This window comes from Oratosquilla oratoria, chromosome 39 (genome assembly GCF_046742065.1).
Source record: "Oratosquilla oratoria isolate Oo_2021 chromosome 39, ASM4674206v1, whole genome shotgun sequence".
Taxonomy (NCBI): Eukaryota; Metazoa; Arthropoda; class Malacostraca; order Stomatopoda; family Squillidae; genus Oratosquilla; species Oratosquilla oratoria.
The window spans coordinates 3,086,688-3,103,215 of NC_134815.1; the positions used below are offsets into that span (position 1 = coordinate 3,086,688).

At 40.4% G+C, this 16,528-nt stretch overlaps 1 protein-coding gene across 13 annotated transcripts in view; it reads left to right on the plus strand.

Annotated features, from left to right (window-relative positions):
• LOC143020258 (uncharacterized) overlaps nt 1-16,528 on the plus strand; it is a 43,898-nt gene that overhangs the window by 19,245 nt on the left and 8,125 nt on the right. For 11 of the 13 annotated variants that reach the window (XM_076176454.1, XM_076176455.1, XM_076176457.1 and 8 more), the window contains 2 exons: nt 457-575; nt 1,208-1,312. In XM_076176454.1, the coding sequence (XP_076032569.1) occupies nt 457-575; nt 1,208-1,312 (224 nt within the window). Of the gene's footprint in view, nt 1-456; nt 576-1,207; nt 1,313-9,367; nt 9,513-10,002; nt 10,172-11,759; nt 14,931-16,528 lie in introns of those variants that run through there. The other 2 variants (XR_012965885.1, XM_076176456.1) reach the window with 2 other exon arrangements.

A 16,528-nucleotide genomic window follows, 5' to 3' on the forward strand; every position in this document is an offset into this window, starting at 1 on the left:
CTTCTCTCTGATGCTTACTAACCCAGCTCACGTTCAGTACTTTTACCTACCCTAAACACCATGCATATTTATATTATTACTGGTATTATTGTATTATTACCGGTGCTTTAAAATGAATTTGTAAAAATGAAAGCAATCTAATCTGAAATGCTGTGACTTGCTTTTATAAACATCAGCTGAGTGGCGCTCTGACTTACTGGTAATGCCATCTGCAAGGAATAAAACTATGGTATGATCGTTGCCAGCGCTGCCAGATGTATGACCCAGTGCTGTATGACCTACGACATTTTGATTTAATGCTTAAAAACTTTTTTCTTGAATCTGACCTGCTGAAATGGGGGTGCGTCTTATATGCAGTCAAATACGGTATATATACTTTTTTGATAGTAGAAATGTGTCCGATAATTTCCTGACATGAATAATGCAGATGTTAATTTATTTTCTTTGTATTACAAGGTATTGACATGGAAGAAGTCGATGCTCATGGTTTTACACCAATAATGTGGTCAGCTTCGTATGGGCAGCTACCCACAGTCAAGTTATTGATCCAAAACAGGGTCCGGATGGATGTAGAGGTATGTATTAATGCATGGATCATAATATCTGATTACAATAATGTAACACTAAACATCTACCCATTCTTTAAAAGCGTAATTAGACTACACCACTTGTTGCAGATTTTTTCATAGTAATATTTATGAAGAAGAACAGATATCATAACAGAAATAATTCCAAACACAGATGAAACTACTTATATCATAATCATCTAAATACCACCCTTCACATCATCCCCTTGAACAACATCTTGATGTGTAAACAAAACACATACTGGTAGGTGACATGAATGTATGCCACCCAGTGTGGCAACACACACACAAACAACAGACTAAAGGGAAACTAAATACAAAGACAACTCACCAACCTGAACACATTAAACTCTGGATATGTTGGAGTCTTAATGTGCGACTACAACACAAATTCCTTATTAGATAACCTCCCCAACACAACCATCAACCACAAACAACATGGAAAACCATCCTTGACCTCCTCTGAGACGGCTTTCCAATAAAGGTTGCCATACAACATGAAGGAAGTTGCTATAGCCTAGTTTCGATCCATAGGCAGAATAGTGGAAAAGATGACAAGCTGTACAGAAAACCAGCTAGATATTCCACATATACATATGTTGACTTGGCAATTTTTTCAGGGTGCTGATGGAGAGACAGCATTGCTACTGGCAGCATCAAATGGCCATCATGAAGTAGTCAAACTCCTCATTAGTTTTGGATCAGATCAGAATCACATGGATCACGTGAGTCACTTTGTCATTATTTGTCGGAATGAATAGTAAAAGCATATACAGTTTTAAGCATGAAAGAGTGAAAGGGAGGTGTGTGATGGGAGTGGGAGGCATGAAGATGTTCCTTTCATATGTCTAGTTATCTTGATGATAATGTTGTCTCAAGTTTCACACAGCCCCATAGCAGCAGTCAACAGTCCTGAAGTCTTTCCATAAATTTCAGTGGAAAAAATTCTTGAGACTGTTGTCAGTTGTATTAGTGTAAGATGGTTTCTGTGTCATCAGTGTATTAAAAGAACAGTTACTTGTTATCAGGTCCAATTTGTGAAAAGGTGAAGGAAATAGTCAGACCTCACTGAGTGTTAGGTTCCTCAGCCCATTGTGTAGGATGAAATTGGCATTGGACAAATAACAGGTCTTGTGGGAAAAAAATAGGTTACCAGCCGCTCTCCAGACACCGGCACACAACACAACCAGGCAGGCTATTCAAATCGTGCTAACATGAACCATGGTCATATTCGGCAAATGCTGGGATATTTTACCTATTCGTGTAAATGTGAAGAAAGACTAGTATAACAGGTGTTGGAAGGCAGAGGTGGAAGGAGTGAACAAGAGGGGGTGACCTAGGATGAGATAGATGGATGAGGTAAAAGGGGCATTGGGTAAGAGGGGAATGTCTGTTGAGGAAAGACAGGAGAGGACAGAAGATGGGAGTGAATGGAGAATGGTTGTGTATGGATGATGATGATGTGATGCATGAGGGGGAGTGGGTGGGGGGTGAGGGAGTATGTGTGAGAAATAAATTGACACAGCTTGAGGGGACGGAGAGGGGGGGGTTCGCCGATTTAATGAAGCAGCCTTGCTGTGGATGTGCTGTGTCTTGTGACACTGCTTCTGACTCAGGGCAGTGGGCAAGGTGCAGGTGCCAAGATAAGAGGGAGGGAAGAGGGTGGAGGGGAGTGGAGTATGTTGGGGATGGAATGGGTGGGAGTGGTTTTTTTGCTACCTCCCATGTAAGGGGGAAAAAGCCTGTGGTATATGTATGTGAATGTGGAATTTTGTACACAGTGAAGTAGTGTTAGGTGAGGTCTGATAGTATAATCAAAGTTGATAGAGTTAATGAGTGTGGTCTGGAGAATGTCAGCTCCTCTGAACTACATTTCCAGATGGAGGCAAGTGTATTGTTTTCACTGCAGGAGGCAGGGAGGTAATTCTCTTTTGTGTCCACATTCGAAGGTCACCCCTAGCAGGTACCTATTACTTAATCCTGCTAATTGGATAAAAAAAGAAGTATATTATACATCTAGGTCTCTTAATCCAACAGTCTCCAACAGGCATGTGTGCAGATGTTTGGGTCCAAGACATAAACCCACTTTGGTAATTGGTAGTGTTTTATGTCCTGGGACAATTCCTGAAGTGGATTTGTCCTGGGCCCAAACATCTGCACAAGTGGCAGTTGGCGAGTGATGGATTAAGAGACCTCCTAGGTGTACTGTTATAGAGAAAGACTTCATTAAACCTGTACTGGGGCATTGAATACATAGTAATATGCTGTCAGTGCTATAGGTACTTTAGTAACAGCCTTCTATACTGAGCCACACATTTACTCATTTCCTTACATAGCATGCCTTTTTTTTTCTTTCTTTTTTCTTTTACTAGCCCCTTCCATACGGTGCCGCACACGTAGGCGTCATGAGGAGCAAGTGGATTCGCGACGCTGCCATATCGGCGTCTTGATTATATTTATTGTAGTCGCCCCTGTGTTTTTACATTCTCCCAAATGCGCCCTGAATCCCATTCTCTGTGGTTTTCAAAATTCGCGGGTGAAAGAGAGAACGATCGATATAAGCGGTGACTATATTTTATGATGCGAATATTATTACGTTACGTCATACGGCTGGCATTGGCTGCTGCCCGCGAGATTTAAGTCCCGTATTGAAGTGGCTAGTCTTTCTTCACTCATGGAAAGAATGAGTGAAGAAAGACTAGTAAAAGAGGTATGGAAGGCAGATGTGGAGGGGGTGAACATGAGGGGACGTCCTAGGATGAGGTGGATGGATGGGGTGAAGGGGGCTTTGGGGAAGAAGGGAATGTCTGTTGAGGAAGGACAGGAGAGGACAGAAGACAGGGGTGAATGGAGAATGGTTGTATATGGATGATGTTGTGATGCATGAGGTGGAATGGTTGGGGGGGATGGGGGGTGAGGTAGTATGTGTGAGCAAAATTTGACGCAGCCCGAAGGGATTTCTCCCCGTCTTCTCCTTTATGCATGGGGGGACGGAGAGTGGGGGTCGCTGATTTAATGAAGCGGCCTTGCTGTGGATGTGCTGTGTCGTGCGACACTGCTTCTGACCCAGGGCAGTGGACAAGGTGCAGGGATGACCCGTCATCCAGGAGGTGCTGAGATAAAAGGGAGGTTGGAGGGGTGTGGAGTGTATTCAGGGATGGAATGGGTGGGAATGATTTTATGCCTTTTCCTTTTTGGCTACCCCCCTTGTAAGGGGGAAAAAGCCATGGTATATGTATGTATGTACTTTTAAAACTCCATTCTTAAGTCTCCACCATTTTTTTTTTTTTTTCCCTCCCCACTCCCTGTTGTCATCTTTAAATCCCTTACCAATCTTAAGTCTCCACCACTTCTTTTTCCTGTGTTCATGTGGTTGACAGGGAGATAATGTAAGAATGTTGCTACCATGTTCCCATGCATGTCAAAGATGATGTAATAGGAATTGCCTCACTGGAATTCTTTCCTGCAGAGTCGAAGCAAAAGAGTTTGGTAGTACGGCTTCAACCAGAACCCGAGTTATTGGGTCTTAATGTGTATGGACATAGTCCATTGGTAGTATGTTTGTGAGAAGAAAATGTGTTAGCATTCAGTGAAACTAAACTGAAAAGGAAAGGTGAGGTTGAGTTTGGTGGATATGGTCTCAGGAGAGAGAGAGAGAGAGAGAGAGAGAGAGAGAGAGAGAGAGAGAGAGAGAGAGAGAGAGAGAGAGAGAGAGAGAGAGAGAGAGAGAGAGAGAGAGAGAGAGAGAGAGAGAGAGAGAGAGAGAGAGAGAGAGAGAGAGAGAGAGAGAGAGAGAGAGAGAGAGAGAGAGAGAGAGAGAGAGAGAGAGAGAGAGAGAGAGAGAGAGAGAGAGAGAGAGAGAGCTAGAGAGAGAGAGAGAGAGAGATAGAGCTGTGTTTAGGAAAGAGAGACACAGAGGGATCTGTGTTTGAGAGAGAGAATTGTATTTTGTCTGAAATAGCCGGCACTTCGATTGCTGGGGACAATATTGCACCAAAGAAGTTGAGTCATTGAGGTACACACACACACACACACACACACACATTATATACTATATATATATCACAGGTGAGAAATGTAGTAACACATTTATAAATCACAACTAACACCACAGTCGGACGAAAGAAAGAGTTGCGTAAGCGGAACTATATATTTCGATTGCTACCTGCAATCCTCTTCAGTAGTACAAAGTGGCAGGGAGGAGGCTATCTTAAGTAGCAACCTCTTACAAAAGAAAGGGAACACGAGAAAATACAGAACATCACTGCCCCAGCCCTAGTTGACCTGAGGCTGACACGAGGTCGGGTCAGGGGGAGGGGGTTTTATCATCTTTTTCCCATTCCACTTTGAACTTGATGTTGGTTGTTAAATTATTAAGTTTATCTAGAAAAATATCAAAGGGACCCCAACTCTCATCCCAAAGAGTGAAAATATCATCAACGTATCTTAACCAAATCATACCTGGGGGTTTAATTGTTGGAAGAAGAACACTCTCAAAGTATTCCATGTAAAGATTAGCCAGAACAGGAGAAAGATTCGAACCCATGCTACAACCAAACTTTTGCCTGAAAAAACCGATTTTGAAAGGAAAATTTTTCTAGATAAACTTAATAATTTAACAAACAACATCAAGTTCAAGGTGGAATGGGAAAAAGATGATAAAATCCCCTTTTTAGACATATTAATCATGAAGAATGGGAATAAGCTTGCCTTTACTGTTTTTAGAAAGAACACTCATTCAGGTAGTTACCTCCATTTCTTCAGTCATCACCCAGATCACATTAAAAGGAGTGTAGCTTCGGGACTTTTTCTCCGAGCCTTTAGGATTTGTAGCCCCCAATTTTTAGAACACGAATTAACTTCCATCAAGTCCCAATTAACAAAATTAGCCTACCCTCATTGGTTTCTGGATAAAGCCCTTAGTCAAGCCAGAGCAAGTTTTTTCAAACACCCTTCCACTAAGTTAAAGAAAGAGAGACAAAATCCCCTAGTCATCCCCTTCTCAGAGTCCATCAGTCAATTGTCCAAGTTTCTTCCCAAAGAGAAAGTAAATTTAATTCATAACTACCCTAACACTATTAATAAAAAAGTTGTTAATGTTCACCAGAGGTTGAAGGAAGAACATATCCCAGGTGTTTACTCCCTCCCATGTAAAGATTGTGACCTTTCATACATTGGCCAGACGGGAAGAGACCTACCGACAAGATTAAATGAACACAAAAGGTCGATTAGATATGGCCAAATAAATTCAGCAGTGTTTCAACACGTTGATAAATTTAATCACCGGATGGACTGGGAGAAATCTGATCTCATTTACAAATCGGGGTGTGGGTTCAGAAGGAAAATGGTGGAATCAACATTAATTGATTATCTGCCCACGATGAATATTTCCAAGGGTCAATGGACCCCAGACATCATTTCAGGACTATTCATCACCAAAAATATTGTCAACAAGCTTCCTCCCCCTCCCCCTGACCCGACCTCGTGTCAGCCTCAGGTCAACTAGGGCTGGGGCAGTGATGTTCTGTATTTTCTCGTGTTCCCTTTCTTTTGTAAGAGGTTGCTACTTAAGATAGCCTCCTCCCTGCCACTTTGTACTACTGAAGAGGATTGCAGGTAGCAATCGAAATATATAGTTCCGCTTACGCAACTCTTTCTTTCGTCCGACTGTGGTGTTAGTTGTGATATATATATATATATATATATATATATATATATATATATATATAAATACATATATTGAATTAAATACAACAGCATTCTGACAGTTGTTCAACTTTTTCTTAATGTTTTCTATTTTACTTATCAACTTTTTTCCAGTTGTAGGGTGAGGTAATACAAGATCTCCATAGTTCTCCATTTAATATTATCGAGCTTTCGTCTTCAAAGAGACATCATCAGGATTGACAAAATTTCTGCAATAATGAATACAAATGTTGGTACATATAAATTACAAAAATACAAATACAAATATACAGGTGTAACAAAAGATATTTAGCAAGGGTGTTATTACTTACATCTACAAGGAAAGTACAAATGGTAGAGAGAGAGAAAGGTTTAAATACATAAACTGCTGTCCGAGTTCCCACTACGGAGTCTAGCTGATCGTCTGAGTGGTGGGGGGTGGGAGGGGAGGGGGAGAGGGGACCTCGATATAGTGATGTCTCAGGTTAGCGTTACTGTACAGTTTAATACTGGATGTCATGTCCGACTGTATGTTTATAGTGGGGGCAGAATCCCTGATGGAAAAAAGTTGATAAGAAAAATAGAAAACATTAAGAAAAAGTTGAACATCTGTCAGAATGCTGTCGTATTTAATTCAACATGCATCAGAGAAAACCTGCTTCCTTACTTCACAAATATATATATATATATATATATATATATATATATATACATACACATACATACATACATATACCAAGGCTTTTTCCCCCTTCCAAGGGAGGTAGCCAAAAAGGGAAAGGCATAAAAACACTCCCACCCATTTCATCCCTAAATACACTCCACACCCCTCCCACCCTCCCTCTCATCTGAGCACCTCCTGGATGACGGGTCATCCCTGCACCCTGCCCACCGCCCTGGGTCAGAAGCAGTGTCGCAGACATATATACATATACATATACATATATACACACAAACAGCTTTTTCCCCCTTACAAGGGAGATAGCCAAAAAATAAAGGCATAAAATCCATTCCCACCCATTCTGTCTCCACATAATCCAATCCCACTCACCCCCTCCCTCCCTCTCATCATGGCTCTCCTGGATGATGGGTCATCTCTGCATCTTGCCCACTGCCCTGGGTCAGAAGTAATGTAGCAAGACAGTTATAGAGGTCGTAAAAAAAAATTGAAGAAGAGTAGTGTAGTGGCAGAATGGATGGATAGTAGTTAAAAGTAATCGTCATTCTTTTTCGAGTGGAGACTAGTCCACAGTCGTGAAAAAAGGTAGAGTGACTTGGTCTGTAGGATGCCACTGAAGTTCCTAAAATATTGGCTGCATAAAACAGTACCCCATATGGAAAGGAAAAGAGAAAGAGAGGTAGAGAGAGAAATAGAGGGAATGAGAGGGAGGCGGATGCTCTTTAAAAGAGACAGAATCTATGAGGGAAAGAGGTTCTGTAAAAGAGAGACACACTTTGTTATTAACCCCTTCCATACGGTGATGCCTATGTAGGCGTCATAAGGAGCAAGTGGGTACGCGAGGCTGCCATATCGGCGTCTTGATTATATTTATTGTAGTTGTACCTGCGTGACCCCCATACTCTGTAAACTGGCTTCATCATATTTTTTATGGTTATCAAAATTCACAGGTAAAAGAGAACAAGCATTACAGAGGTTACTTTATTTTTTATAATGCGAGTATTATAACGCAACATCGCACGTCTGGCAGCTAATGCTGCCCGCGAGATTTTGGCCCGGAGTGAAGGGGTTGAGGGATAAGATGACCGTACCCAATTGTAGTTTATAGTGAAGGAGCCATGTTTTTAGGGACCCTATCTCATCTTCTCTCTTCTACCTTATTTATTTTGTTAATGGCTGTAGCTTGGGCTCTGAGATCATGTAGTCTGTTCCAGATGTTGAACTGTCTGTATTTACGTAGTTGTATTTACTTAGTTGTATTATACAGGAAGGGGAGCTATGCTCGTGGTGCCCTGTTTTTGTATCTCGCAAGATCAAGTTTGTTTTTAAATTCTTGTATTGTGTTTGCACACACTATTTCTTCATCCAATTTGTTACATATATCTATCACTCTGTGTGGGAAACTGTTCTTTTTCAGGTCTCTTCTGTAGTTGTCCTTTTTGAGTTTCATTGCATGTCCTTTTGTTTTTCCTCTGTCCCACTTAATAAGTCCTCTCCGTGTTGATAACCAGGTTTCATGACATTCCTCAGACATGTGGTTTTCTTCACTTTGTTCCCACAAATTCATAACACTAACCATACCCAAACCACAGGATCTGTCAGCTTTATCCACCCCTGAACACCACAGTCATGTCACATTTTTCTTTCTTTTAATGATAGCAGGCTCATAGTTTCTGGTCTTCCTTTGTATGGTTTATTTGTATGGATGGGAATCAGCTTGGTCGCTCCTGTGTGTGTTTTCTTAATCTTGTTTGTATTCTTCTCTTTGTGTAGAGACCCTACCACCACTGGATATTTGAATCTAGTGGGGATCAGACATTGTTATCATCTCATCAAGGTAGTGAAGACACTTTTATATTCATCACCTGTCTGTACGTTTTGCCCACAATTTGTTTTTTGGGTGACAAGTTGTCTGTCACCAGCAATCTCTGGTCTTTCCCTTCTTTTGCTTTTGTAATTCTTGTTTCCCATTTAACAGTTTGTTGGTGGTCGTTTTGAGCTTTTACCCATGTCCAATACAGTGGAGTCTTGTAAGAACATGATCCATTCTGGAGCACCGTTTGTCAATTGAACTGTTTATGTGAGTAATGTCAAGGAGTTGTTGAATGTAGAGAAAGATAGGTAGGCTGCAGTTGTGGCAGTGGGAGATAAGAAGATGACTGTGATGGAAGAGGAGAATGAAAAGACTATATCAAAAGGAGATATAAAGAGCACTGAAAGAAATGGAAGGTGGGATGGTTGTCATGTGGAATATTTGATTTGTAATGGGATGGTTGGTGAGATTACTCAACCCATTGGTGGACAAAAGCCCATACAGGACATCAAAAATATATATATATATATTTGTGCATGTGCTATGCAGACATTGGCATAGAGAACATGGATTGGCTCCAACCAATAGAAACGCTTTTCTCAGTTTATGTCAGTCATTCAAAACTCTACACCTTTGGTGGCTTGGCCAGGAGGGCTAATTTGAAGCCGTCTCTTCACAGTGTGCCACGTCTGAACATTTCCCACAAGTTCCTCTTCATCTCTGCCTCCTCTCAACTTTGCTAATGGAGGTAAGTATTTGACAGTTTTACATTTCTTAGGTAAATGTCTTTATTGCATAATGCGTGTGAAACTGGTGAGGTGTTAGAAGAAAAATGTGAAAATTATTGTGAAATATTGTTTGCAGTTGGCACAGGATTATTGCCCAAGCACCCTGCAACCACACTATCATTTAGGCCTTATTACTGGTTCAATACATGATGAACATTTTTAGTGCATTGATATATATATATATATATATATATATATATATATATATATATATATATATATATATATATATATATATATATATATATATATGAATATATATATACATATATATATATATATATGAATATATATATACATATATATATACACACACACACACATGCACACTGGTTTTTTCAGTTATTTTGTCATGAAACTAATTTACGTGCTTGTTGTAATAATGATTGTGCACAGATTATGGCAAAATGTGATGATGACAATAACCAAGGCCTTTCTCATTCTTGTAAGGTCCAAACCACATAGTTCTACAGCTGGAGGCCTTGTAGGAACAAGTGGATTACTCTCCAGACCAACACTGATAGTGATTTTGAGCTTTATGATCCAATTGATGATGAGGATGTAGACCAGGACTTCGTAATCAACAAGCCTTGTGATGACTTCCCACCCATGTCTTCCAGTTAGTAATTCAGTATGTTAAAATTTTGGGTAATAGGACTGGTGTTTTGTTTTGGTGGTCAATTTGAATCAAAAAGAGAAAAGTACTGATGTTTTTGTTTGCATTATTTTTTTCTTATTATTTACCCTTACCTCATACTTTCACGTACCATAATTACCTTGTCTATCTACCCATACACCAAATGGCCCCTCCCTCTTGTTGTTTCCCTATTATCTTTGCTCCTTGTAGAAGAAGGGTCATTTCTTTCCCCTTCCCACTGCTCAGGTCGGGAGTGATGCAGCAAGACACAGCACGTCCACAGCACAGCCCAACAGCTGAAACTGGTTTATCTCCACTATTTCATTTACATGTTGGTCCCCCCACCTTGTTCTCCCACAAATAGAGAGGATGAGGAGCTATCACTTTGAGCAGCAGCAATTTATATTCCATACACAACCATTCTCCAGTCATACCTATCTCTTGCCTTCTTCCTTCTCTGCTCAGCAGACATTCCCCTTTTACTTGAAGCCCCATAAATCCATCTCGCTATTGATCTTCCCTATGAAAAAACATGTAGATACCCTGATCTATCCAAGACTAGAATGTGTGAGCAAGTCCCCACACAGTGAAGGATATAAGATTGAAAAAGGTACAAAGGGCAGCAACAAAATTGGTTCCTAGACTGGCGGATAAATATATGAAACTAAAAGCACTGGGGCTGCCAACTCAGGTAATTAGGGGAGATAGACTGCATTGACAGAGGAGATCTCTTGATTAGGGATGAGAGGGCTTTGAGAGGTCACGGGAACAAATTAAGGAAAACTTCATGTCTAATGGATGTGAAGAAATGCAATTTTCCGTATAGATGCGTAGATACTTTGAATAACTTAGAAGGTAATAGTCCAAGGTGGAACAATACACGAAAACAAATTGAAATATGATAATTAGAAATTAAGGATATAAGCCAAGTTGGAACTGAACATGAGTATGAGGCCATGTATGATAGATTGGAGAGTAGGAAATGGGACCCAACGAGTGTTGTTCCTCTCCTGTATACGACATACGTACATACATATACCAAAGGCTTTTTCCCCCTTACAAGGGAGGTAGCCAAAAAACAAAGGCATGAAAACCGTCCCCACCCATTCCATCCCTAATAAACTCCACTCCCCTCCACCCTCTACCCTCCCTCTTATCTTGGCACCTCCTGGATGACGGGTCATCCCTGCATCTTGTCCACTGCCCTGGTAAATATGGTCTTCTTTGTATCCATCCAAGGTACCTATATCTCATGACCCTTTTCATTCCCTCCAAGACATTTACTAGCTTCCCTCACTCTAGTTATCTCCACCCCTGCTTCCCATTCCCTGCAAAATGTGACTCCAAATATTTAAAACCATCCACTTCCCTACCATCTCTCCTTTAAGACATACCTCCAACTCTGCCACTCCCCTTTGTACATATCATCACCTTACTTCTACCCACATTGACTTTCAACTATCTCCTATTACATACCTCAAACTTACGTTATTGTAGTTTTTTTCATATATCTTTACTCCTTTTACTTATCATACCTTGGTGTACTTATGTTTTTGTAATTATCTTTCAGGTTCCCTGACACCACCACTGTGGAAGAAGGCCAGGCCCACCTTCAAGGGTTATAATAAGTATTTATGGTAAAAGGAGGACATCAGCTACTCATATCGCCCACAGTTCTACCTTAGTCTCACCCTTGGAATACATACATACATATACCAAAGGCTTTTTCCCCCTACACGGGGGGTAGCCAAAAAGAAAAAAGGCCTAGAAACCACTCCCTTCGAATATTTTTCGAAATATGTTTACTGTTCCTGTACTAGAGAACATTGTATACCAAAGTAACATGTACATCCTGCAAAGAAATGTTAGTACGTTTACTATAGATAGGCATGAAATTTGCTATTCATAGGGATCTTGGTGTACATGGGTGTGACACAGCAGCCAAGTATTGGGGACTACTGAAATACTCTGACAAGAGTTTCATAGGTGGCCAATGTCACGTCCTCAAAATGTGTCTGCCTGATGACTTCTATTAAATTTTAACAGAAGTGATAAAACTTGGGCACCCACAGACAGGTTCTACAAGATCTGGCCCATCTTTTTCATTACCAAACAATTCCTTCAGGTTGATGCTACACCAACACAATTGGTGGACAAGGTAATGGTAGCTTACAAGGGGACAAGAGCAGGGAATGTATGGCAATATATACAGAACCAGCCTGGTAAGTGGGCTATAAACATCAGTAGAGCAAGTATTGATGGATCCTTTTATGACCTTACTTTTTCAAGGAGAGACAACCTTCACCAGCCACCCAACTGCATTGACTAAGGATAAGCCAGAGTTCTTGGTCAGCACAGAAATAGTCCTCATCCTTGTGAAGAATGAAGAACCTCAGTAGTCTCTCTGTAAACTTCAGAAATCTCAGCTTGGAGTACCTGAAGGAGAAGTATGGCTGTTGATATGTTGGCAAAGTAAGAATGAACAGGATGTGGAAGCTATAGCTGATGAATGCAAAAGAAACAGAAAAGAAATTATGCTCAAGGAAAGCGTGACTACTGCTCTTCAAATAGCATTCTTGCAATGAGGTGGAAAGATAGCAGAATAGTCACTGTTGTCTTCTAATGCAGGAGTGGAGCCAGTCCAGACTGTTTTGGGATATGACAAACAGCAGAAGAAGGTGGAGGTCTTCAGTCCCAATGTCATTGAGAAGTATAATGGAAAGATAAGGGGAAGTTTGACGTGCTTACCTGCTTATACAAAATACAGGTGAAGACAAGAAGGTGATATGTCAAGATTTTTGGCTATGCAGTGGACCCATGGATATATATTGCCCATATACTCCATAGAAGGAACTGGAAGACTCTTGGGGAATAGCACAACTCTCTGAAGACATTGAAACCTTAGATATCCAGGTTTTCCAGGACTTGCAAAAATAATGGGAGGTATTGCAGATATATGGGATAGGAGAAAAGCTGTTAGTTAAGAGCAGTCTAGAGTTTTTGAAAGTAGTAGAGCCTGTGTTATAATTAGAAATGGAGAGAGTGGTTTGAGGTAAAGGTGGGTCAAAGCCAGGGATTAATGTCGCCTTGGCTGTTGAATTTATATATGGATGGGGTTGGTGCAAGGGTAGTGGGCAGAGGGTTGGGGATGGTTAAAAATTATGGAGAAAAATGGGAGATACGCCAGTTGTTTGCTGACAACGCTGTGCTTGCAGCAGTATCAGAGGGGGGATTCAGGAAGTTAGTGACGGAGTTGTGAAAGAAATTGAAGATAAATATGGGTAAAAGCAAGGTAATGAGATGTACAAGGGGAGAAGATGGCAGCAAATTGGAAGTGGGTATTAAGGGAGAAAGACGAGGAAGTGGATGACTTTAGATACTTGTGGGTGAATGTGGTGGGAAAGGGAGGAATGGAGGTGGAGGTAGAATGTAGATTGAGAGAAGGAAGTAAATGCCTTGGGGGATTAAAAAGTGTAAAGAGATAGACATTTGGGAATGGATGCTAAGAGGAGATTGTATGAAGGGGTGATTGTGCCGACAGCACTATATGGGGCATAAACATGGAACATAGTAGAGGAGTTTGAATGTATTTACCTATTTGTATTATATGGGAAGGGAGCTATGCTTGTAGTGACCCATCTTTGTATCTTTCAGCATCAAATTTGTTCTTAAATTCTTGTATAGTTTTTGCACACACTGTTGCCTCATCCAATTTATTCCAGATATCCACCACTCTGTGTGGGAAGCTATTCTTTTTCAGATCTCTTCTATAACTATCCTTTTTGAGTTTCTTTTCATGTCCTCTTGTTTTTCTCTTATCCCACTTTAATAAATCATCTTTGTCAAGGACTTCCATCCCTTTCATAATTCTGTAAATGGTCAGTAGTTCTCCTCTTACTCATATTTGTTCCAGGGTTGGTAGTTCCAATTTGGACAATCTTTGTTTGTATGTCAATTTGGAGAGTGTTGGTACCATCTTTGTCATTGCTCTTTGTATTCTAATTTCTTTATATTCTTTTTAGTACTGGGTGTCCATAGTGTCGCAGCATACTCCAATCTTGGTCATATCAATGTGATAAATATTTTCTTCACCATTTCCTCATCCAAGTTATCAAAGGCCACTTTCATTGATCTTAGTAAATTGAAGGTTTCTCCAACTATTTTGTTGATATACTTGTCTGGTGACATGTCTTTGCTGATATTTACTCCTAGGTCCCTTTCTGAGCTAACTTTTTAAAATTCCTTTGTAGTAATTTTATATTGCCCCAATGTTCCGTTTTACTTTTTCCAAACTCCATTATACTACATTTCTTGATGTTAAAATTCACTTCCCACTTTTGACTCCATTCCCTGACTTTATCCAGGTCTTTCTGTAGTGATTAAGAATTTTCCTCTGTACTTGCTTTCTTTAGTAGTTTTGTATCATCTGCAAAGAAATTCATATAACATTCCACACCTTTATCCATGTCATTTATATATATGGCAAACATATCGGAGCCAATACAGAACCTTGTGGAACTCCTCTTATCATAACTTCCCAGGTCGAGGATTTGTCTCTTAAGTACTACCCTCATTTTTCTCCTGGTCAGGAAATCTTCCATCCATTCCAATAACTTTCTTTGAACACCACCTATTGATTTAATTTTTCTTAATAGTTTTTTGTGTGGTACTTGATCAAATGATTTTTGTAGATCTAGGAAAGCACAATCTGCCCATCCGTCCCTTGGATTATTTCTATTAGTCTCGAGTAGAAGCAGATCAAGGTAGTGGCATGTGATCTTATGGGTCTAAATCCAAATTGTGTTGGATTCAGTATATTTTTTTCTTCCAGATAATCCATCTACTTTTGATAACTTTTTCTCATATTTTTGCTATTGTGCTTGTAAGGGAGACAGGTCTATAGTTAGTTAGATTTTCTTTGTCTCCTCCTTTGTATATTGGTACAATATTTGTATTTTTCCAATCCTGTGGTGTCTTTCCTTCTTGAGTGAGTATTCAATTATTTTGTATATTTTGTCCATTACTGTTTGAGATTAAATGCCTGAGAAGTATGGTAGGGGTTACTAGGCTGGATAGAGTGAGAAATGAGGTCAGGAGAGTGGGACTGAAAAGGGAGTTGGGAGATAGGGTTGATGAAAGAGTATTGGGATGGTTTGGACATGGGGAAAGAATAAGTGAAGAAAAATGAATAAAAAAGGTGTAGAAGGCAGAGGTAGAGAGAGTGAACATGAGGGGGTGACCAAGGATGAGATGGATGGATGGGGTAAAAGGGGCATTGGGAAAGAGGGATCTGTTGAAGAAGGAAGGGAGAAGACAATAGGGGTGAGTGGAGAATTGTTGTGTATGGATGATACTGTAATGCATGAAAGGAAATGGGTGGTGGATGGTGGGGTTGAGGGAGTATGTGTGAATGATAATTTGAGGCAGCCCTCTTTTTCTGCATGAAGGATGGAGAAGGGGAGGTCGCCAATTAAATGAAGCAACCTTGCTGTGGATATACTGTCTTGCTACATTGCTTCTGACTTAGGGTAGTGGGAGTTCAGGAGGAGCCAAGAAAAGATGGAGTGGTGGTGAATGGGAGTGGAGTATGTGGGGATGAAATGGGTGAGAGTGGATTTATGCCTTTGACTTTGGCTACTTCCCTTGTAATATCCCCATTCCTCCTCCACTCTTAGTTCTACTCTATCCTTCACTCCCTCCCACTCTCCTTTCAGCTTTTTATTGTACTCATTTTCTTCAGCATTTTACTCTAAGCACCTCCCTACCTTCTGTTCTTTTCCTCTTTCTCCATCCATCCTCCACCCTCAACTTACCTTCCATCAAAAAATGATCAGATATTCCACTCTCTCCCCGAAGAACATGTACATCCAAAACTATTCCTACTCTTTTCCTGGTTACCACTATATAGTCCATTAAAGCTTTACCTACCACTCTTCCATCCACCACCCTCTCCCATGTGTACTTATGCTTGACTTTCTTCCTAAACTATTTGCTATCAACTCTGTAGACACATCTCCATAATCTCTCCACTACAATTTTTTCCTGGCACTCCACACTTCCCAACCACTCCATCTATTAGTTTGTCTTTTACCCTAGCATTGAGATCTCCCAATACCACTGCATTGACATTTCTCCCTAAACCCTCTATGCACTTGTTTAAATTTATCCAAAAAGCCTCCCTTTCCTCTACACTGTTCTCACTACCAGGCCCATATGCACTTACAAAGATCCACATCTCCCTTTCCAGTTTCACCTTCATCCATATCAACCTTGAAGAAACTTTCCTTTCCACCACATACTTACCTATCTCTTCACTTACTAGTATAGTTCTGCTTAAAA